We start from the raw sequence: 24,603 nt of genomic DNA, 5'->3' as shown, positions 1-24,603 counted from the left end.
TATCTAATTGATCCAAAAGATTTCCATCTGTATGCGGATGCATTTACGTTCTCCAAGAATTATGTAATAAAAGGTTAACATTGCATATCTAACAAGGAAACTGCCTGAGGAGTCCCCGCCCAAATTCGTCTATTTAATGATATGTTGTTCTTCATCGAAATCTAAGCGACACATATTTTTTTTTATCGGCGGATAAACGGTTTAAAGGGGTGAAATCAAGCCCCAAAGTTTGGCATCCTCAGTGGTTGTTTCAGTTTCGCACACTTCCAGTTCAGATATTTGAATGAAATCAATTGGAGAATAACTCCTATGGCGAATAATGAAAAATGCGTTTCGTCCGGTTACGACGGGGTTGAATATTCGAAAATTATAGAGGTTGAAAGTTGAAAAATTATTACAAATAAAAAACTATTGTTCGGATTACAATCAAATTAATTGCATTTGAAACAGCAGAAAAAGGTAAGGGGTACGTTTTTGCGTTTTTCGAAATAACGTCACTTAGGGGGTGAACTACTCCTACACACGTACAGCCGAATTCCCATGAGAATCGCACTGTTTTGCTTTAATTCGTCTTATTTAACATTACAAAGCTCTTTCTGAGCGACAAAATAGGAATTTTTTCGTTTCAATAAATTTCCATTGTATTTGTAACAAAGACCACCCCCTCAAATTGCCGAACGGTGTCTGGCGGAGTTTCTTTTACGATCGTGAAATCTTCCGGACCCCGATATCTTAGTAGTTTGTGAAGTGACTGGAATCGATTCTGAGCTTACAATTTTTGAATTCAGCATGGCTATTGCTGTAAATATTTAGCACTTTGGTTACTATTTTTTTCCATCGGATTGAAAGAAATCCGTAAGTTGACACGGAATGGCTTGTATACCATCGAAGAAATAAAAGTTATCTTGTAACGCAGAAGCACCAAAACAATTACATTTTATTTCGGCGAAGTTCTAGTTTTATCTGCCTGTTGCGACGTATCATGCGAAACATACGATGAAAATGAATCAGTTTTTCAGGTCGACTGGCGCGTAAAAGACGTTGGAGCTCAAAAAATTAAAATAGCTTATTAAATAGCCAGTCCGATACATGTAGTCATTATATGCAGCTGAGCAATCAATTGATATTATCGATTCTGACTTAGCAATTTTCGAATCATCACATCGAAGATGGCACAAAGTTACAAAAATATGATACTGTTAAATTTATGAAACGAATACAACGAAAGAGGGAAATCGGGACGTATTTTATTTTAAATTGAGTCTGACCATCGTACCTGAACTCAAGCTGATCAGGGCATTCTAGAGGGGCACGATACGTTTCTGGTCAGGCCCTAACAGATATCCCGATGTGTACCTGATCAGGTAGTAAGGCAAGCCATGGTGGAGGTGCTCTTCACCAGATCGAGGTGAAAATTTGAAATACAAAGTAGTGATTTCAGTATACGACTGATTGAATGTAAACCCCCAAACCTACACAAGGGTGAACCGTAGCAAATTCTTCAATCAAACAGTTGTCCCAAAGCGAACGTGAACTGAGTATTACGGAAATTTCATTACTCTTTGCTGATGCAAGCAGATGATAAAATCGAATCCATATCAATGTGATGTTTCTTACCGTGACGTCAGATTGAGAGTCTTGCGCCAATTCTGAACGCCCATCAAAGCCTGGTTCGAGACGTCTGCAACACATTAGTACGATTCGAAGCGATTCATCATATTTTCGACAAGGCGTAACCTCGAACTCCACAAACAAAGGGGATGTGCCTTCTTGCTTCTACCATTCGACAAATTCAACAAGCTTAAGTTCATCAATTCTGGATGCATCAATCATTGGATATCACGAGTTCCAGTGCAGATGACTAAGGCTAACGCGAACCATGACTAATTGCCCACTCAACCCGGATTGTCTGTTCATGTGCTTTGGGTAACTCTCTCTTTTTAAAGTGGGACAGCTTCCAAGCCCTTCATCCTAAATCAATTAATCAGGGATCTTTGAATATCATGCTTCAAGGACAAGGGTCGACGGCCCAAAATGATACGTCAAATTTGCCGATCGAGCGTAGCTGCTACTTTGTGAGTTCGATGTGACAAAGTGATACAAACAAATGCACGTTGTTAAGGATGACCGGTGACGCATAGAATTATCGAATTATTATCCTACTTCATCTTTAACCTTTTCAGAACGGTTGTCCATTTCAGTAGACATGAATCTAAAAAGTTCATAACTAAACTTTCACCCGTCAGAATTTCTTTTCAAGAGTTGATTTTTGTCAAAAGTTCCAATACCTGTCTGAAAAAAAATATATTGAAGACTGTCTTATAATTTAAGTACGTTTTCTAGTCGGAAAAGTGCAGCCAAAGAAGGTGAAAAAACATGCGTGTAATATTCAATCTCATTTCTAATTTTACAGGTTATTTAAAATTAATGCATTGTCTCGAAAAAAATATTTGTGTTTTATGTTTCAAATTTCATGAAAAAAAAAAATATATAAGCTCGGCATCTATTAATTCAAAGTTTTAAACTTGACATCCATTACGTGTCCACTCTGATAAAAATGCGTATAACTTTTGTTACAGATTTAGGAAATTTCTGAAAAAAATCGGATATATTAGTTGCGAGATACAGAATCGAAATTCGTTGGAAAAAATATTTACACCGCGAGATTTGACTCAAATCTGCAAGGGTTGCGGTTCTTTGATGGCATATGAATGAGAAATTTGGATTTCGTCTGGATAATTCTCCCGAAATTAATATTTCGCCTGAATATAATTTCTGATGCAGCGAAATTGACTCATCTTTACATAATACATCATTAAATATTCCGCCCGATTCCTCGCCGACTCAAAGGTAGGCAGTTATACTGGTTATACATTACTATTAAATTCTGTTGCCCCCGGACGTTTCCGCCAAAAGCTCGAGCGTTGAAGAGCCCCTTAGAACGCTTTGAAGGCTGTAAAAATGTCGCGAAGGAAAAACGGCAACCAGTAGTCTTATCTACGCGGTGAAACTGCCTCTGAAACGTGCTTTAGACCTTTTGGCGTGAAAACGCATACACCATTTTTAACGAACACAATAAGCGTGGCGTCACGTTTATCCCTTCGCATACTACCGAGCGAGCAAATATTACGTCATCGTTTCCTTATCGAGGCGGAACGCAAAACTACAGAAGTGTTATCGACTTCCTACTTGCAGCCTGACAAGAGAAACTACTTGTTACGAACAGTCATAAACCAGACATAAATGGACGAAAGTGGAATAACTTTTTACGTCGGATGAGCCATATTCTCGTTTACACCGTTTTAATTTGAGGTAAAGAAATCCTGATGTAAAAAGAATACTTACAATAGTCGTACGTTGCGTATTAACCTATGCGTTATTTTATGTTCAATTTATAATAATATGTTTGTTTATGTAACGATCATTCATCGATTTATACCTTTCAGTTTAGATATATGTAACTACGATACTTACTCACCCTATACATATATTTAAATATGAGAATTCTAGTCTCTCAAGATAAAAGCGTGTCACGAAAAAATGAATTACTGGGTTACCGTACCAACTGTTATTATTGTTGTAAAAAACGTTATATCGTTAACCATCAAACGAGCTAATACGTATCGCTAGTTTTGAATAAACGAGCCTTTTAAAAATACATTATATTCATTTCTACCAAACGTAATAAATATATAATCGTCTACATAAAAAATATGTACTTCGCGGATTAATGTTCGCGAGGACGTACTTTGATAAGTACATAAAATTTGAAAAGAAATCCTAATGTAAAAAAAAATACTTCACAACAGTACTCGAGCCTTCCAATAATTTTACAAAATTTGTCGAACTCTCGTGTACAAAGTGAAGAATATCTAATCGTGTTCCTCTCGATTCAAGATGAAATGTACTAATTTCAAATGACAGTACATGTATGGGTACATAATTTAATTGAGAACGACAGATAAGGACAAAACCATCGGACGACAGAACGTCGAATATGCTCGTTGTGATATTTACGCTGGATTAATTCCGTCCCGCAAAATGAGAAGCAACAGTAACGAAACATCGACATCGTCTGTACGAATTTTGAAGATAAGAGAAGAGCATTGGACGAGCCGTAAACATATTCTCTCTAAAAAATGTCTGCCGAGAGTCCGTGCGATTTAATCCGCGGATATAATATTTGTACGTATCCGGTGAATAAGCTGTGATGTGCACCCCTTACTCGTTACGTTTTAAGTGTACTTACGGTATATCAGCAAGTGTAATCCTACTTGTGTGTAAATGTGTATACACTTTATACCTTAGGCATGAAAAGCATTCTATTCCAGCGAGTTTGCCATTGTAAGCACACAAAGAACCACTTAGCGAACCCCTGGGTAAAAAAATCATCCGATGGATGCGGCTTACCATCGGGGAGTACACCTTCCACTGGTAGCTGCCCCGCGGTTTGATGAAACCTCTTATAAAGGAGAATTTTGTAGGAGTTCCCCGCGACAACGGGATTCGAGCCCCTCGCATTCACCGCTTCGCTAACCAGGCGAAGACTACCTTTCCCCTAACTTCCGCCGAGTAAAAAATCCCTTAAAGAAACACACGCGCAACCACACACGAAAGACAAAACTTACGCATGCTTACTGTATTTTATTACGGTGAAATTAACGCAAGAAGAATGTATTGATCGCTTTGTAACGGACACATGGCGACACACGTTGGTGAGCTACAAGAGCGATACCTCGGAAAGATGTAACGTATGTCGAGAGATTAGGAAAGTCGAACGAGTAGGGAAAATCAAAACTGCGCTAGTCATAAAATTGATTCGTGATTCCGGTGTACCGGATTCTCGTTCACTCAGCGAGGAGACATTTCGGCGATGAGTCGTTTTCAACAAGTCGTTGAATCCGCGGACATTTTTCATCTTTATTAAATTTCAACGTGATTGAAAACGGTAATCTTATCTAAAATCAGAGTAGGAATAACTGAATAAATATTCTTGAAATGAAGTCGCAAGCAATATTTCTTGTCTTCGAATCCTGAGGGAAACAACGCAACGACAGATCAGCATCGACGTCGTTACTTAACGAATTGTAGTCGTGTTGGGTCATAATTCGTTGACAAGCTTCGCATTATAAAATGAGTGTCTACACGGAGAGAAAATTTTTTTTATTTTCGTTTTTTACCACAATCGAAAAATATAGTTCTAAGTACAAAATGAAAATTAATTTTGTAGCCGTTACCGGAAAGCTTAGTATCTGTTACTATTCTTTCTCGTTACGATCACGATTAATATATTTTCTTTTAACTGTTGCGACAATTTAATGCTTGTGCAGTAATAAATTGACGTTAAAGCCTTATTTAAGTAAAAAAATAAAATTTGTACCGAGGAACTTGGCCTAGTTCAAAGAAAAATATCGCTACAACTCAGTCCTTGTTTCACGTGGGTTTATATAAAGTAAAATGCATTTGCAAGTACCTGAGAATGCGTTTCAAAAAAAAATTTTTTTTATTTTCGAGGAATAGTGCGTTACTTTGAGCATTCAGAGTTCACTTGGTATCTCTAAAGCGTCAGGATTATTTTCATCATTTGAACTTTTCATCACTTTTTTCCCCTCTTTTCGTGTTTTAGGACTCCCGTCGGTTTGGAGGACGTAAGCAAATATCCAGACCTTTTCGCAGAGCTTTTGGCAAGGGGCTGGTCGGAAAAGGATGTCCAGAAGCTGGCCGGTCTCAACCTCATCCGGGTTTTCAAAGCCGTTGAACAGGTATTTTTTGCAGCCGCTTTCGATGAATGTGATTGGAGACTAAAAAACTGTTTGACGATCGTCGTTTTCGCTGAGCATCTTATTCCTGTATTTATGATTACATTGATTCGCTGATTTGAAGAAAAGTACTTTATTCTGATTAAAATTCCTAGTTCTGCAGAATATTTTTATCATATATCAACTTCATAATTATTATTATTAAACTTTAACTCCATCAGGATCGTACGAAAGTTTGTAACACTTGGGCCAGTATATATGGTCGGAATAAAAAAAATCTAATTGAAACCTATTCCAACTTTTTCCCGCTTCCTGTAATTAAATAGTACTCGACGTGTCTGTATCTGCAAACAGAATGAACTTTTCAGTTCCTGAATTTGTGACAATTAATCATAATTATTAATTCGATATGGATTTGCTCTTAGGGTCCACCGAAAACCAACTACGAACTCGTAATACATGTGTACAATATTTTTGTCAATATTCATTTTGTTCGAGAATTTCTTCATTTCATTTGCCAAATTTTCCGTCAATATTGAAATTTGAACAAATTTCCATCACATGGAATTATATGTTGAAGCCTTACTTCACAAATGAACTATACTTATTCTTTACAACGGTAAAAGGATTGATTTGTCTCCCACCTAGTCTTGAAGGTTTTATGTTCGACGATTTCGAAAGTTTGGTTAATAGTTTACTTCTATTTGTGAAATGTAGATTTGAGCAAACGAATTTATCCCAAAGTCTTCTTAAAGAAAGATTTCAAGGAATTGAAATTCAGGCAGTCTTCACGGAATATTTTTTTGATGGATTAAGACTTTAATAGAAAACTGATCGAAAATGAGTTTTCCGCAAGCTCGATTAGTTTTTTCCTTTTTTTTTTATTTACTTTAAAAATTACACGAAGAAGATTTGGTTGGTTGATTAGATCAAATTTATCTTATAAATTTTCAAACACATCTATACTTCTTTGAATCTTTGTTTTTTTTCAAGTGTCCATATTCTGAAAACCGTACAAAAAAATTGAAAAATCAGCGCTCAATTCTTTTTTGATCTTCACTCCTTTATTCATAGAGAAATCTTTATTTTGGCAAACGAACATTTCTGTGAGACACAAACGATGAATTAACTAGAATAAAATAAACAACTATTTGAAAATATAAATTAAGGAAACTGAGTTTGTATTCGGTATAGAAAATACAATTTATCAGAATTTTTTAAGAATTCAAAAAATGGTCTTTTTCAAAATCACTCTCAATATTTATAAACAATTAACCGGTAAAGTGAAAAATCTGGAAAAATATTCAGGGTACCGTTTCAAAGTTGGGATAATTGCACCAAAAGTTTTGAACAAAGTTAAAAATGGAGGTCGGACATTGGTCCGGTCCGCATGGATTTCCCAATGCATAAAAATGGTGAGAATAGAATCAGAAATAAACGTAAATCGTTGACCCCATTTTTTCTGGGTAATAACAGATATCTCTTATATTTTCGAATCATAGCGTTGCCTTACGCTTTATTGCCTTCATAAATTGAATTAAGCGCGCCTGCTTAATTATATCTACCTATGCTCGTGAAAGACAAACTGAATATCTGGGTAACATACGAGAATTTCTAATTTTCCCACATTTACATTCAAAGCACGGATGCGTTTGGATAATTTGTGCTTGAACCGAACTGGTTCAAAATATTGTATCTCTGATATCGATCAAGTTTTATCAAGTTTCTGGTTTCAACTTGAGACGATATCCCAAATATTTCTTTCTTCACTCGTTCATTTCGATTAATTTATTGCTGAACTTTGAGGAATGACTATTTCACAATACATGATATTTTATTTCGACAAAAATACCTGCATGATAGAAAATTCACTTTGACTTATATGAGCCCATCGATTTTGATGAACTATGGGCTCGGATGTAGTTGCAAAACAGGAGTCCAAAACTTCCGAAATAAAGATTAAACGTATGACTAAAAAATTCACATCGAAGATGTCTCACGACGGAGTTACTATGTGGATCATGGTAATTCCGTGTTTTATCTTATGGGCGAGCTTTTCAAAAACAAAAATTTCAGACATTCGCCGTTGAAAATATTTCAACGCTTGAATCAAAGTTTCGCAAATACCCAATTTCAGATTTTGATAATTTACTATTGAACAAAAATAGGCGACAGATAGAACTATTTGGAATCAGAAGTTTGAATAAATTGAATTTAAATAGTACCAAAATTTTTGTAATTCCCTGCTCAATGCATCGAATTTACTTTGCGATTAAAGACAGATTCATTCATATCAATCCAAATAGATCGCCATGGGTGTCTTTTCCGACATAAGATAGTTCACCGTGTTGTACTCCACTTGCTTCAAGAATTTTACCAATTTTGCCAAAGCGATGAACTATCAATTAATTTATGTAGCACCTACGGCTTATTGAATACGTTATACGAGGCTGAAGATACAGAAGCAGTAGAGACGAGAAAAATGATATTGTGATCAGGAATTTATTTTTCAAACAAGGTAGTGGTGTTTGTGAGTCGATAATACATTTGACACTCAATTTTTGGTATATCTACGAATGTGATTATTGAATTTTCAACGCCTACTATAAGTAGATACGAATGGGTAGAATAAGCAAGAAACAAAATTAATGTATAATGTACACAGCGAGTTGTACAATAATATTCCAGGCAGTTGAGTGTTGAGATCTGCTCAAATATTCATTTAAAAAAAAGTAGCAAACAGAGAAAACCCATTACTGAAAAGTTCTTTCGCCTTTCAGTTACAGAATTCTTGCTTTGCAATACAAATTTAAATTGCCAACCTGCTTCATACTCGATGAAAGTGTCACTTTCCGGTTGACTGAAAAAGATTCTCGTCCCCGTCCCCCTTTCTTCTTCCCCTACTTTCTTACCCGTATTCCATCCTATAATACACAGTTAGGGAATTTAATTCCGAGCTCGGAAAACTGACAAGACTCTACGTTAGCGCGGAATATCTTAGAGAAAAATATCCCCACATGCCATAAAAGTAGATACAACATTTCACTCCAATCTCTTGAGTCGCGGTCACAAAGTTTCATTACAGATTGAAGCGTTGTTTTGTTAGAAATCATTTAACTTGCCATTATTCGCTTCAGAATAAAGACGTACCTATAATGATATACATGATATACATATACACGAATTATGAACGTCAAAGTCAAGGTTGGTTTTGTTACTGTGTTGTTTTTGATAAAGAGCATAACGTAGCATTGAAAAACAATTACAGATAAATAGTTTCACCTTTTTCACACACCTGGTCTTTCGATCAAAGCCTGTGAAAGAAAGTAGATTGCAATGAATTTGAAAATTTATCAAATGATCAACGGCATCTTGATTGTCCATAAATGTACGTCAAATATATATTTCGTACGATGAAAGAACCGGAATTTCACGGCCTCGCTTTGTTTCTAATATTCTGCCAGTTGATATTTTCAACTTCAAGTTAAATTTGAACAAAAAACGACTCGATAATCCGCTGATGGATAACGTGAAAGTTACGATATTTATCAAAAATTCTCAAACTTATACGAATGAAATGTTGACCGAACGGTTTATCGAGAGAAACTTTAGCGGCACGTCTCGTTGTTGAAAAAACTCATTTACCGGGACAGTTGTGCCGTGGAAACTTCCACCAGAGCAAAAGTCTTGCTTGCGACTGTCCAGACAGTAAGCAGTACGAACAGTAGAATGATCTGCTGCTTTTCTCGTGGGATGGTCGGCACTAATTAGTAACTCTTCGCATGCCGAAGCAATTTGTGCGGAATGAATGCACCGCAGTCTCGAGGGCCGGACTTAATTGATGATTAATTTGACCCCGTTAATTAGAAGCTCGACAATCTGAATCGCGATCTTTAATAAAGATTTCTGAAAATACGAAAAAAAAAGATACGCTACAAGCGGATACTGTTCTGGCATTGTCTCACGTTCGTTTCACAACAATCAAGTATTAAGTTTTCCCCAACGATCTTCGATTTTCAGTCAAATGAATCCAAGTCATAGCAAATAGTTACAGGTTCGCCAGATATTTTCGGGAAAAAGATTCCACGACATTTCCAGGTTTTACAGATTTTCCAGATGTCTTATTTGCTATGGCATGTGTTATATGTATAAATTGCCGTTATTATGAATTCCACAATGTAAAAAATGTGCGAAATTCGTTACGCCATGTTGGGACATGTGCATTCATCATAGAAACACTAGATCTGAATAATTCAGAAAACTTGTGCAATTTCCAAGGAAAAGTGTATTGTGTTCTAAGTTATTCGACGTTATTCAAGATTCATGTGGTAATTGTGACCATATATAATGAATTTTTGATATACAAGTATTTTATCAAGTTGATAAAAAAATAATATACCATACAACAAATTTCACCTTTCCAAACGCTAAAAGTTGGTTGGTAAAAAAATTTTACCATTCCAAAGTGAAAGAGTAAACGTGAAATGCCTAATGCAAGGACGTGTCATTCGCTATGATAGTAAAACTAAAATTGCGTGATAAAAAAAAAGCAACATTTTTCCCTTGACTTCAAATCCAGAACCAGAGTATTCTTTCTCTTCTTATTTTTGCACAGCAATTTCCTTGGTGGTCGTCAAATTATAAATTCCGTTATCTCCCTGACAGCCCACTGCACCGAGTGTCAACTAACGGAAATAGGGTAAAATAATAGATTAAAAAAAGAAAAAGGTACAGGTTAACAACATCGCGAGAATCAATTACAATCAACCAGTCTCGAATTTCTCCTACACATCTTAATTTCACACCTTCCAACGGCAGATATTCAGGATAAGGAATCAATTAGAAACTACGGTAACAGTAAAGTGAAAAGTAAACGTGGATGAAACTTCAACGAAATATCAAGGAAGAAAAGCGAGGGGAAACGTAATAGCGAGTACAGTGCGTCGCGTCGTTGACCTCGTTTCACCGATTGTGCTCTTGTCATTTTGGAACTATGATAAAACGAAATGAGAAAAAAAGAACGAAACGTAGGTTATGCAAACGATGGAGAAGAAAAAAAAAAAAAAGAAACAAAAAAAAGGGAAACATTCCTACAGTGGAATAAAATTCCATCGGCTACACGTACGGGTAATGCAGCCGTTTCACCAAGCACAGAAATGAACGGACTGGATTGCTCAACGCGACGAACGTGGACGCGGAATTATTGGATATTGTCCCGTACGGGTCACTTCACGTGGGTAGATTCTACTTCCTGACCGAGCAGGGAGGAGGTTACAACCTAAACCTGAACACGAAACGGCGAATAGTTTGCGAGGTTTACAGTGGGTACAAGTAATGTGTTGTGTAGGTACGTCGAGTCGCACACAGAGAAAAATAGACCAGCCATACGTACATACGTACGTACCTATATAGGTTTATATTGCAAGGATATAAACATAGTTGTACAAGTGTTACAGCTACAAGTTTAATTAAAAACTCTCGCCTGAAATCACGCGCAAAAGTTGGCTTAACTGTTCGAGGACCTAATGGAAATGAAAAATAGTAATAAATAGAAAGTCTCGTGGATACTTGAAAAGTTACGAAAGCGCCAAATTTCGAATATTTTTTTTTTTGGCGAAACTTCAAGCCAAGAATTCAAACTTGGACGAAACAATAAAGTTTCGAATGGTTCCGAAATCTGACACTCAAAGTTTCGAAAGTGCGATGATCGGAAAATTTTTAAATCTGAAACACTGATATTTCGAACGATCGCGATCGAAGATTTTCAGTTCTGTGAATTTCTATTTTGGTGAAATTTCACCACTTCGAGCTTTCGTTGTCTTGGATTTTCGATATATTTACGTTCGGTGTCCTGGTCGTTTTGATTGTTTACACTCACTCGTTGAGTAAACTACTCTGTGTGAGCATATTTTAACTTTTGGAATTTTGCTCTGTCGTCACTTGAATTTTCGAAATCTTGCAATTCGAGACTTTGAGCCGGCGTGGTTTCGACGTTTCGAAACTTTTTTGTTTTGTTAAAGTTTGATTTCTTCACTTCAAGTTTCGCCAGTAAATAATTCGTAACAAGGAGTTTTCGTAACTTCAACCCCGCGGCGTGGATAGACAAGTGAAAAATTCGGTATAACACACGCATGGTGATTCGTTCAATCTGAAAGTTCAAGTTTAATTTTTTGGACGGTTAATTTTTGGGACGATAGAATCGGACAAAAATTTGGTCCTAACGAGCAAAATTCGGTCCCGGCAGCGAAATTTCAGGGTTAATATGATTCGGTCAAATATTATTTTCAGATAACCAAACCGTTGATTTTATAGTGAGCCGAAAACGAAACCATTTAGTAAGGTCTAAGAAAAGATTCGGCACCGCAATCTCATAAATTCTGTTGCGATTGCCAAATCGGATATACACAGTCAAATCATTGTGCAAGGATTGTAAATAATTGTTTAATTGTTGTAACTGAAAAAAGTATCATTAGATTGTAATTTATGCTACATGAATTAAGAGCCACGCCAAATAATGATAAAAAAATATCCCATTGTGTATTGACAGGCCAATTCAATGGTATCAGACCACGAATGATTTAGTTCTACTGATTACGACCTTACTTCCTTTGCGACAAAGGATTTTCAACCCGTTGTAAAGAGTATTTTGTCACAAATTTAGTTTGCACGTTTATGATGCAACATATTATTTATTACCGTTAATCAATTAATTACGCTCGTGACCCAATCTTAAATTTCATAGATTTTACTAATCTTCATCTACTGAATAGATTTAGGGAACTGTATGAAACGATTTATTTGAATCTATCAGGGGTTTGTTTAATATTTGGATAATACCAGGAAAAAAGTACTATTTCGTTAAATTGACTAATTGTAAATCAAAATGCAGATTTTGTATTTATCGGACAGAATACTTTATTGAATTAAAGTTGTCACGATTTTGACACAACTGTTTCATTAATTTTGGTATTCGCAACAAAATGTTGAATCCCCGCGAAAAAATTTTCTACAAAACGAGTGTACAAATCGATTTTATTTTTGTTTCAAGTAAAAAAGTTTCTCTGAATGTGAGGGCTTCAATTGCCGTTGACTTCGCAGCACTTTGATGATCGGTATTAATAGATGGATCTGAAAATTTTACTGTAAATACATCGTATATGGTAAATTTTATACACGATCGTCTGGAAAAGGTAAGAGGATACTTTTACGCCTCGAATTGATTGAATTGTTGCTATAAATTTTTTATGCCATGAGTTAGGAACGGTTTGTGACCTCAATGAGGGTTGAGAAAATTTGCTGGCCATCCAAGGACAGTCTGATGAAAACGTCGATACAGTAGCTCGTCAGTTATCCACGAAGGTAGTCAGGGCACATGAAATATAAATGAAATGGAGCTCTGAACAATTCCGACGCCACTAAATCGCTCGGAATAATTACAGGCCGGGAAAACAATGACTAGATAAAAATACGTCCAACTATATCACATCATATAAAATCTACAACTCAATTACGGATCTGAATTATACATTGTTATGCATAATAATATTAAATCAGATCTAATGTTAATGTACGTTTAGATCTGATTGGATAAATTTCATGGTCCAAATATATATACTTATATACGGAACTTATCCCAAATTATTAACTCAATTTTGGAACAATTGTTTTGGTGTATTGCTTGGAAAGCTCAACCAAATGGATAATTCACAATGACTGAAGTATTTGACTCTTAATTTGACGAATCTTTTTTTTCTTTTCTCTCTCCGCACGCTGGAATGTTTATTTTATAGTAATATATGTATATATGTATAATGTCAAATGCGACTAGATATGCTTTCAGGATCCGACAAGACCTGGTACTTATACGGACTAGATACAGAAGTTATATCCGCACTGACATAATCTTACGTATGACCGACCAGATTCTATTATGTTAAGTTGGAACTCACGAAATCTAATCTCAAATCTAGCTCAACTCGATATTATACCTTATAGTTGTGTATCAGCATATCTATTGCAATATAGTTATGCAGTTGTATCGGATCGAACCAGACTAAATACAGACGGATCAGAACAGAATATGTAGATCAGATTAAACGAGGTTGGATCAAAATGGGCCAAATAATGTGATGTATAAATATGATAATAATATGATGTGATCATATGAAATTATACTTACTTAGATCAGATTAAACAGAGACAAAATTAGAGTTCAATCATACGATATGGGTCAGATACGTTTTGATTAGATTCTACAAGATTCGAACCAACTGTTTTCTCCCGCAAAGTTATGCTGTGTGATCAACGTATCAATACCATATGGAAAAATGAAAAAATTCTTGAAATAGATCAAGGATGAATCATTATCATAGTTCTAGGTATTTCATTCCTTACTGAGAGTTAGCAATAAAAAAGGGGGGCAAACATAGTGAAAAGTTAGTATCTAGTGTGGCAAAGTGGGGTCTCGATAAATCCTGGTTACAAAAGACGCGACCTGCAGCACTGAGTATTTTTTCAAGTTCCCGGCCCCGACAGCTTGACCGTATCACACGAGAATTAGACTTTACACGGAAAAGCTTCTACCGGGTAATTGAATCGCAAAATGAAAGTTTTACTATTCGAAAAGTTCCCCGAATTCCGCGTTGGATTCCAGTACTGTTTCCGGAATTTAATATAATGCGACATACGTACGTAGCGTGGAATTGGATCTGTCCGAAATGAAGCAATCGATAAAACAACTCAAATTTAGCATCGATCCTTAGCAACAGTTATAAAAATGGACCCATGCCGTACAAATCTCGATCAATTTATTCAATGAGATTTACGTTTCGAGGTTAGATCGAAAAGAAATTTATCAACATTATCGAAGGTAGATCGATAATTACGATTCTCACGAATGATTCAGATCGCATTCTGGTTAAGAACATCATACGACGAATAGAATAATTCTAAGTTCATTTATTTATCCACGAGCATTTCTCACTCGTCGTCAGCTAAGTGGGGAGAAATTGAATCGGGACCATTGTTATACCACGTCTGACAAACGTCATAAGTAAATTGTAAGTTTTTAACGAAAACCGGTGTATTTTCGAATATTCATCAACTTTCCAAGACCTTCCGGACAATTTTATTCATAAATATGTCGCAGAATGTTGGTCATAGGTTGCTAACAGTCTGCGAAAATAACACATCACGTCTTATGATCTGAAAGAGATGACAACATCGATCTAATGTAATAAATTTTTCAATCACTATGACTATTACAGATTAGTTGCCAAATTTCGTAATTCTATGAGTGGAAATACAAAAAAGCTTGACGTAAGTGACTACCATTCAGTAAAAGTCCACAGTGTATATTCAATAAACGAATAATTACACGCAGAGAAAGTTTCTTAAGGTAATGTAGTACTTCTACCCTTACCGACCGAGAAAACTCACCCTTTTTTTCCCTATATTAAATGAACAAACGAACGAAAAAATTTCAAATTTCGACTGTGTATCGCTCTTTTGAAGCGGGATTCAGGAAAGTTACTCATATCCCGAAAATCTCCAAAGACATGTGTGGTTTTTTGACGAGTGTTACTATTCCCACATTTCCCGCATTTCAGTAAACAAAAACTGCATAGCCGAGATACTACTAGTCTCACTATTTTCATGCAATATTGAGGTCGCTAGACGAGAACTAGGAATTACAATAATTTTGTAAATAAAAGATGTTCTCGGTCGGTAAAGGTAACGTACTACGTGACCTTAAAGTAGATCTTTTGCACTCACAGGGGTTGAAACAAAGTACTCAGTCAGGTCGATTAGCTCTTAGGATCCGTTTCATGACATCGCGACGCTCTGAAGACCTCCCCACCTTTTGATGTGCAACTTCTAAGAGAAAAATCAATTTGATGCCTGTCTAAGCTATATTCTCACGTATCACGCAAGCTGAATTATATTTAATACATTATCGGCACGTGTCTCTGACAGTTACCAATTTAGTGCAACGATCAAAGTGATAAATCTGACACTTAATAAGCACTCGTTTCTGAGATATAATGTATTACTGTATAAGGATAATGAAGAAAAATATTCTCTTTGCGTAACCTCAAGGCCTCAATTTTAGCGAATAAATATGATGGTTTGAGTGCATCTAGTTAATACCGGCAGTAGCCTCGATAACTCAAATTATAAACCAATCTTTCATTGATTGAAGTTTTGAATCTTTATTGGAGAACCTCATACTCCAAAGGTACCTTGTTATTTGCAAGGCAAAATACTGTGAAATTAAATATCGCCTCTTTCATCAATTTGATATAACTGTGCAATACTTTAAGAGCATTACAATTCTGAAATTCGTCACTTATAGGAACGTATGCAAAAATTTGTTACGAATTACGTTGTAACGATAGTTGGAACAAGTTTAATTACAAATTTTCACATATGTAAGTCGTTTCGGGCGAGAACGGACAGATAAAATGTGAGATATTCTGCAAGACCTAGAGGATTGAAAATCGATCAATTTTCCTATCTCGGTGCACACTTTTAGGAGTCAAAATTTGCCCGATCATTGGTATATAATTGGCGAAAATGCTCATACGTTGACTCAGAACAGAATTTCCGTCTAAACAAAGCTAATAAACCGATCTTACTTTTTAATAAAAGGGGTGGTGTTAATGATGCAAAATCGATAGCTTGTAAAAATATTACGTGATATTGAAAGACCAACACACATTGACGAAACACACAAACAGCGAAGCATTGTTCGGTGATTCGCTGGAATGTCAATCGGAGATTTGTCTGCAGATCAGCTCAAGGGGCGATTGGAGAATGCTGCCAGAAGTCGGGACACCGATGACCTCACGGTCAGAGGCAGAGCAAGAGCTGAGTTGACTTCATGCACGAATGAGCGTAGGAGAAGCGCTAACAGGAACCATATTACTGGAGAACCTGCCACCACATACTACGGAAATCCTGACCATGAGCCCCAACCAGGACCATCAGGTTCTCCCACAGTAGTGAGAAGGGTAATGGAGACAATAGGCATGGCTAGCCATCAGGCCCGATCTGTTCATGTTGGCACTCAGGATTCAGACCCCTCTTTTCATGGAGCACCTGAGTATGAGAACTTGGACGATGCCTGTATGCAAATAGCTCAGAGAAAAAAAACTAGCTCCAAATTTCGGAAAGGCTACAGCTAGGGTGTTAAGGTCATTCACAGGGACTACAGAAGAAGCAGAAATGTGGTTCCGAACTCAGATGCTGGGGGCTGCTGATGAAGAGCAGTCATTCTGGAAGATAATGGCAGAAGCTGCTGAGTACGAAGGCTTTGATCCAAAAATCACTGCTGCATTATCGATAGCAGGATGGAAATGGAGAGACAGGGCAATAACGGGTGGCCAAATAGAGCTACAGGAGATGATAATACCAATCAATTTTGAAGGAACTGCCTCGAACATCCTGTACAGTAGCAACGAACCATTCGATAAGGATATGAGAACATTTTGTCTGACTTTTGCCACAAGGGGAGCCTCTTTCTCAAATATCTACGAGAAGAGTCGAATTTAGTGGAGGCAGCTCATGGAAATGCTTAGTGTTAAACATAACATCCACATTTCTGTGCTGAACAACAGATTTCTATAATCAAGGAGTGCGTCGAACTATACTATACTATATTCTGACACGTGTTAATTCCTGCGATCTACTAAATTTGAATTATGATTATGCGATACTTGATTAACTGTAACAATATTCCACGGTGTATTTTATATATATATGTCAAAACAAATATTTATGCTTTAGTCCTCGCCTCCCTGAAGATTAAATACATTTTGGGCAATGATTTTTTGTCGGAAATATTGAAATCCTTCGTACTTCTCGAACTCACAGTTTCCTGGACACGTTTTTAGATTATTATACAGCATTTTAAGAAAAATGTGTGCATATTTCATGAATGAAATGAAACTTTCACTAATATATGTGTAACGTACTCACTCTGGTCACGCACTTCTATAATATTCACAGCCAGACGTTTATCCCTTCTATCTAAAAGCCTTTTCATTTCATTAGAATAAACAAGCTCACTTGAAGAAAGATTCTGTAGAAACAGGAAGAGTAATAAAGAATAATTGGTAATATGTATTTATTATTCAAATTTTTTGCATGCTATTTATGATATTAAAATTAGATATGCCAATTTTTGCGGAAAAACATTGTTGTGCGATCTTCTTTGCGAACTCATATAGGTTTATCAACTGTTTTACATCTCAAGCTCACTGCACTTAGTGCAAGACTGAACAAAGTCTATTGTTGAGAAAAAATCGAAATTGAACAAGACGTGTCACAAACTGGGTTTAAATAAGATGAACTAGTAACCAAACTAACTTGAAATATAGTTGAAACGCTGATTGTAAGACAACTCTCTGAATGCAATAGACTTACGATTGAAGATAAAAATTTTTCCCAAAACAAAGTTTGTCGTTACAATTTATACGAAATAAAGTGGCTTTGCAATTACTGAATTTAGCCCGTTCCTCATTCCGAACGTCTTCCAGCTCTGTGGGTGGTTTTGCGTGTCCAACTGAGTGTGGAAATTATATGGAATAGCGAGACCGAATCAATAATGCACGACGAAATGTCGGAGATATGTCCATAACTTTGTGCAAATCTGTTTACTATTACTTTTACTTTCGAAACTAAAGGAATTTGTCGACTAATCCAATATTCGTTTCTCGCAACGTCTTCTGTTATCGTATTAGAAGTTGGAGAATTTAGAATAAGGCATTGAGGATTTATACGTCTGAAGTTCACCAATTCCGAATAAGGCGCCAAAAAAACATCAAGCAAAGGGCACCGACGGTCCACCAGTTTCGATGATGCACGAAATGTCGAATAAACAGACTTTTAGATGTACGCATGAATGGGAATGATTCTCTTTTCCCGAATCCGCGTATTTTCGCTGACTATCATCAGACACAAAGTTTGGGCAGATCAATCCCAAATTTCCAAAGTTATTCAGCCTAACATAACGCTCGAACGTTTTCTGTTTACGAGTGTTGGACAATTGCCAATCATGTCATTTTTGACATTTCGTCAAACATTCTCGTACTCATAGACACGTATTCAAAATTACGTTAAATAACTTCAACTATTTCACTGAGAAATAATTGTAAAAACTTGCACGCCAGGAAACGCGAATAATTTGATATGTTTTTTATTCAACAAAAGTCATTTTAACTGTACGAATACACTAAAATACAAGTAACGTTGCACTGAATGAGTACTTTTCGCAAGTTCAATACAAAATATATCATTGTTTATTCGTATTCATCACAGCTTTGACAACATGTGGAAAGCATGAGTCAAGAAAGCATGAGTCCGTAGAATTATTATTTCCGCCCTGAACGTGCATTTCGTTCCTTTTAACAGCATGCCTCTTATAATCATTCAACTGTGACGTCACTCTCGCTTGCTCAATGATTTCTTGATCGATATAAACTGTCCGTTCTACATTTTATACTCACCAACGATCGAATGAAAAAGAAAACTGTCACCTCTAAGATAAAACCCAATTGACGCGAACAACACGCGGCCCTATTCAGAGAAAAAATTACCATGTTCAGTTTGATTCGAACTTTCGGTTCTACCGGAAATGAATCGATTTTAAATGTTGTACTGACAAACCTATACTTTTTCCAAATGAATAATTATGTCTTTCCGAGCTTATTCATTTATTGTAATAAATTTTTGTAAATTTTTGATTTGCCGAAATTTTTGTTTTCTATATATTTTTTTTTTTTTTAATATGTTTCATTTAGTTCCAAAGTTCCGTTGCGTCCGCATCTCTTTCCCATCTTCCTTCCTTATAGTCAGGTTATCCTTCATCCTCCATCCTGTCCTCTTATTTCCATCCAGCTTCACGCCACTCGTTATCGTCCTTACTCCGCTCACTCTATTCCCCACTATTCTGGATTCTCGCATCTTCCATGCACTCGTACTCTTTGCCCGAAATCACTTCTGTACCATCCTCCATGAAGTATACTTCAATTCCAATCTTCTTCAAATCAGCTCTCATTCCAACGTTTGTATAATCGACTTCTATTCCAGTCTCCATCAAATACGCTCCAATTCCAACATTCAAACAATCCATTTCGTTGACGATCAGCTATACATTTGAATTCATCACTATCCCAATAAAGCATTTATGCATTCAATCATAAACCTTCCTTATATCAATTCTTACTCCTTCCTTCATCAACCACAAATATACTAGCCAGCCATAAAGTATTTCGACAAAATTTAGTTACTGATTTGGAAAGAATTGTAGTCATGTATCCGAAGGTTTTTTTGCAAGTTTCCAACGCTTCGCTGATAAACGGCAACTAAAGTTATAGTTTGGGTCTTTTACTATACCATTTGTAAAAAGACATCTGCATCCGCCGCAATCAACAGTGGAAACGAAACATTACGCGATTTGTCACAGCGATAAAAATCTTGAGCGAATTTTAACATGATTAGTAGACGGTAAGTTGGATCGCACACGGCCCCATTAAAATGATGAAATAGTCTGAGAACTAGATTCCCTGTGGATCCTACATTATCTTCGCAGGCAAATAGCGTCAGAGCCTGAACGAGGTTGGAAACTGTCCCAAGAGATTCACCGGTGGATTTCGCAAGGCTATAGAGATGCCGCACTTAATCTCTGACCAATGGCAATCCGCGTTTGGCTTCGTTGGATATGTTGAGTGTTAGATTTATGCACAACTATTCGTTAGTCGATTCCAATTCTGACGTTCTAAAGGCAGGTTAGTAACGCGGATCGAGTTTCAATGGATTATACCGTGATCAGGCAACTTGGAGAGAGAAGGCAAACGTGGTTATCGTTCTAACTTGGTGTAGACTCCGATCATCGGCCAAAGACATTTTCATACCTACGCCAGTAGATGATGGAAAGCTTACAGACACCTGTTTAAGTATAATTCAACACCCGTTTTCCTCACATCAAACAAACTAGGGTAGTATTAGTGAAGACTGGTTTGAAAAATTTGAATTAAAGACTCAAGAAAAATTGTTTACAGTCTTGTAAAAACAATATTCGTAGTTGGCGAGTGATGTAGAGTTTATTGAAAGCCGTACGTTAATTTTCATTCGCAATGGTACGAGGTGACAATAAGCAAAAGCTCGACGATCAGAGTTGCATGTAAGCTGATTCCTCCAACAAGAACGAATAAAAAGATGGTTCCTTAATGTTTAGAAGTATCTCGAACAAGGAGCGTGGAAATAGTAAAATCTACCATTCACCTTAAAGCTTAAGATGAGAAGAGCCAGTCGAACTAAGGCATTGAACAGAAATTCACTACACCTCTTCGATTGCGGGTTTCATCAGGATCAGAAGCGAAAGCGACATGTGTTACGATTATACTTGATACGATTGGGCCCTTTGTGCTCTTTCGTTCACCTTTACCTGATACTAAAACCAATAGTAAATCAGTCCCTTTGCTGGATGATAGATAAGGAGGTGGAGTGAATCTGTGAAGAAATAATGTTCTCAGACCTGTTTATGGTCTTACATTACGGTAGTTATATTGAGTCCGGATTATTTCAAGTTGATTTTCATGCCTAATGGCTTATTGTGCTTGAAGGATCTACCGTAGAACACGATAAACGGTAGTTCACTTCACATTACTTTATTTGCGTTGGATGAATTGTCCAGAGTGTGATGGAAACATCCAAATAGTTAAGGATGTACTGGCTATACATTCTCAACCAAAAGTGAATCTCGTCAACATTGTTGAATACTGTATGATAAGATGAAAATCGGAAAACAATCAGCCACATTAAAAGAGATAAGAAAATTAAATTTGAATGATAATAATGCCCAGAAGTTATCAATAAATTGTTTGAAAAAATATTGTCATTCAAATCTTGAACATCTACCTCCTCATAATTTGAACTTATTGCTAGTTTTGTGTAATATATCAAACGTGAAGCTCTACATACTAAGCGCTATAGATTGTTAAATGCGGTGCGAGAAAATTGTCATATTTGTTGAAAACACTGCTTAATTTGAAATGTGCAACTACTAAAAAATTATGCCGTAGCACTTTGATAAATTCACTTCATGTATATTTGGGGAGATGAAAACATTTTATAAATTTTTAAGTGACGCGGCAAACGAAGCAAAGCTACAGATATACATATTTTACGTTTCTGGCCTTTCTTTTCCGTATTTTAAAGCGCAATTCAAGGTCCTCACTCATCAAGGCAAATACTCATTATGACTCGCGATGTCATAGAATGATGCGATGAATTAGTTATATTTGCTTGTATTCTCATGTCGCAAATTGCAAAATAAGAAGTCGAGTGTGATTTTTCCCAATTAAACAACAGTCATGTTTTGTAAATCTGTGCAGGTGAGGGACCGTATGGCAGGTGAAGGGATCGAGCCGCTGGAAGAAGAAATACCTCGAGACGACGTCATAGGAAGATTATATTGTCGATATCCAATAACGCCGTCAACAATTCCCTGAACAAATAGTTAGCGGGAAGTTGACAGCTGGTTGAATGTGAGCAACGAATGCCTTAGTTGCGACAGGAATTTCCGCTGGCAGTACAATGAAACCTGGGAATAACGAGAAGCAAATTATGACGGGTGTACCAGCGATTATACCATTATGGGACCCACTTCGTTACCAGAAGTTCAAGCTCTCTTCCTCACAATTCATCCACCAGGGCAATTGCTTTCCGAAGCAATCGTACCGTCGAGAGGTGTGTGAATATTCGCTTTACGTATCGCCGATACATGGACATGAGAAGTTTGTTCCAAGAGAAATTGATTCTCATGGAAATGAGCGTGTCTCAAAGTTTGAATGTATGCGAGTGACGAGTGCGGGAAAACTCCAGCATTGTAAACGAAAAAAGTTCCTTTCTACAAATTTAATTCAAACGAGTAATTTAAAAAGAAAAATCGTTATCCGTATAGTGGAACAGAATTTCAACGATACCGCAGAGAGCGTGAAATATTAAAACCAAATTTGAAAGCTCTCGCGAAAGATCGCTAAATAATTATTATCAACTACGAACTTTCTTATAGGACGAATGACGTGATATAATATTATAATAATACTCTGTTCAATAATTGACTGTCGAGTAAGCGTGTATAATAAGTACGGTAAACTGTGTGAATTAATGAAGTGTATTTACATAAACTATCGTTTGTGTAAGAAGAGAAGAAAACTGTACACTGTTGTGAGATCAGTAACGTAATGACAGTTAGATATCGACATTATTTGTACTGAATTCGAATTCTATCAATTTTTCTTTACGAACATACGAATATACACAGTATACACATATACGTAGATATATTATAAATAATACCGGTATTTGGAATATTATCTTGCGACGGATACGCGAACAGCGGAATATTTATTTACCTTGCTGTAAATATTTATACAAGGAACATTGAAGTTCAGTGTTCTGAGGGAAAAAAATTAAATAAAAATTCTGTTTCGATGACCAACACGTTTGTTTGAAATTAAATTATTACCAACGACATTCAAAATTTTTCATTTACGTAACAACCATGAGGAATTATTATTTAAACTGAACCAAATCACCTGAATTATTTCATTTTATTGTTCACTTGAACACAATATGAATTTGAAAAAAAAAATAATGACGTGAAATAGATAGTAAAAATGTACATGAGGTACCTGACAACAAGCAGAGACAATTTCACCAAGGCTTTGCACGAAATAAATCGCAAGTGTTTTTGACGCTGCAAGCGTAGGGCGATTAGTTGCAGAAACAAGCAATGCTAGTGAAAATGCGATGCAGCTACGTTTAATCAAACGACGGGTACGAACGAGTTGACTAGCCATTTTCTTCCAACCTTAAACTTTTACCCTAATCGGTGAAATTAATACCGATCCTTAATTCGTACCTACAAATATGTTTAAGAAAAGAATAATAATGTGTTCTTTCGGTTTCTATACTGATTCAAATTTTATCATAGTTTACTTACAATTAGGTTTACGATAATTGGGTGAATTATTACTTCGTCAACCGCGTAGAAAATCCGTACATCGTAAATGTACCTCTCATGTCGAAAATAAAAGTTTACTGATTTCTATTTCACGAGTTTATTCATATTCCGTATACAATTACACGTTTCATATCCTTATCACCTTTACAGGCTCACGCGTGGGAAAATAAAAGAGGAAACATCGACACGGGTACGTATTATATTGCATGTGCGGTACGATGATACATTTTGTCAATTTTTGTAAGTTGATTAACAATCAATTTAATCCTGTGTAAGAAAAATAATAGTAACGTACACCTATAACCACCAAAATATTATTGTGCAACGCTTCTCATGTGGTGCAGATACTCGGTGCCATGAGATTAGTTGGAGACCGAAAATTAGGAGTCGTTCTATGAAAATTCGAATCAAAATTGGTATTGTTAACAGTAGATTTTCAACAATTATGTAATAGAACGAAGGTATTAATTCAGTTCTTGTTCATTGGGGGTTCGCTTCAGGTGGTTAACTACAAGGATACAATTAACTCATACAGGCTGATCCAAATTTCTCAGAGCTTTCATATCCTGGCAGAAAAAAATTTGATGCCAATATGTAACCGCATCTTCATATTTTATTTGGTACACAAAATTCTATACTGAAACATATCCGCCCGGTACTCCGTGACTACGTGTGCTTTGTTCACGATGAAGGTACAAAAGAACTCTGGTGAAATTTCAACTAGTCCTTAGAAGAAGAGTATCGGATCTTGCGATCAAGCATTCTGTTGAAACTCTAAGGGGTATTTTTTTGCCTGTAAATAGAGAGCCTTTG

General features: G+C 36.3%; 1 protein-coding gene across 1 annotated transcript in view; it reads left to right on the top strand.

Annotated features, from left to right (window-relative positions):
• Positions 1–23,877, top strand: part of LOC124299193 (dipeptidase 1) — a 135,641-nt gene extending 111,764 nt beyond the window's left edge. The window contains exons 10-11 of the mRNA XM_046752201.1: positions 5,627–5,762; positions 22,157–23,877. Of these exons, the coding sequence (XP_046608157.1) occupies positions 5,627–5,762; positions 22,157–22,273 (253 nt within the window). The 3' untranslated portion in view covers positions 22,274–23,877. The remainder of the gene's footprint in view (positions 1–5,626; positions 5,763–22,156) is intronic.
• The last annotated feature ends 726 nt before the right edge of the window (positions 23,878–24,603 follow it).

Source organism: Neodiprion virginianus, chromosome 1, assembly GCF_021901495.1.
Source record: "Neodiprion virginianus isolate iyNeoVirg1 chromosome 1, iyNeoVirg1.1, whole genome shotgun sequence".
In the NCBI taxonomy this organism is placed as follows: Eukaryota; Metazoa; Arthropoda; class Insecta; order Hymenoptera; family Diprionidae; genus Neodiprion; species Neodiprion virginianus.
This window is presented reverse-complemented; position numbering and strand designations above follow the sequence as displayed.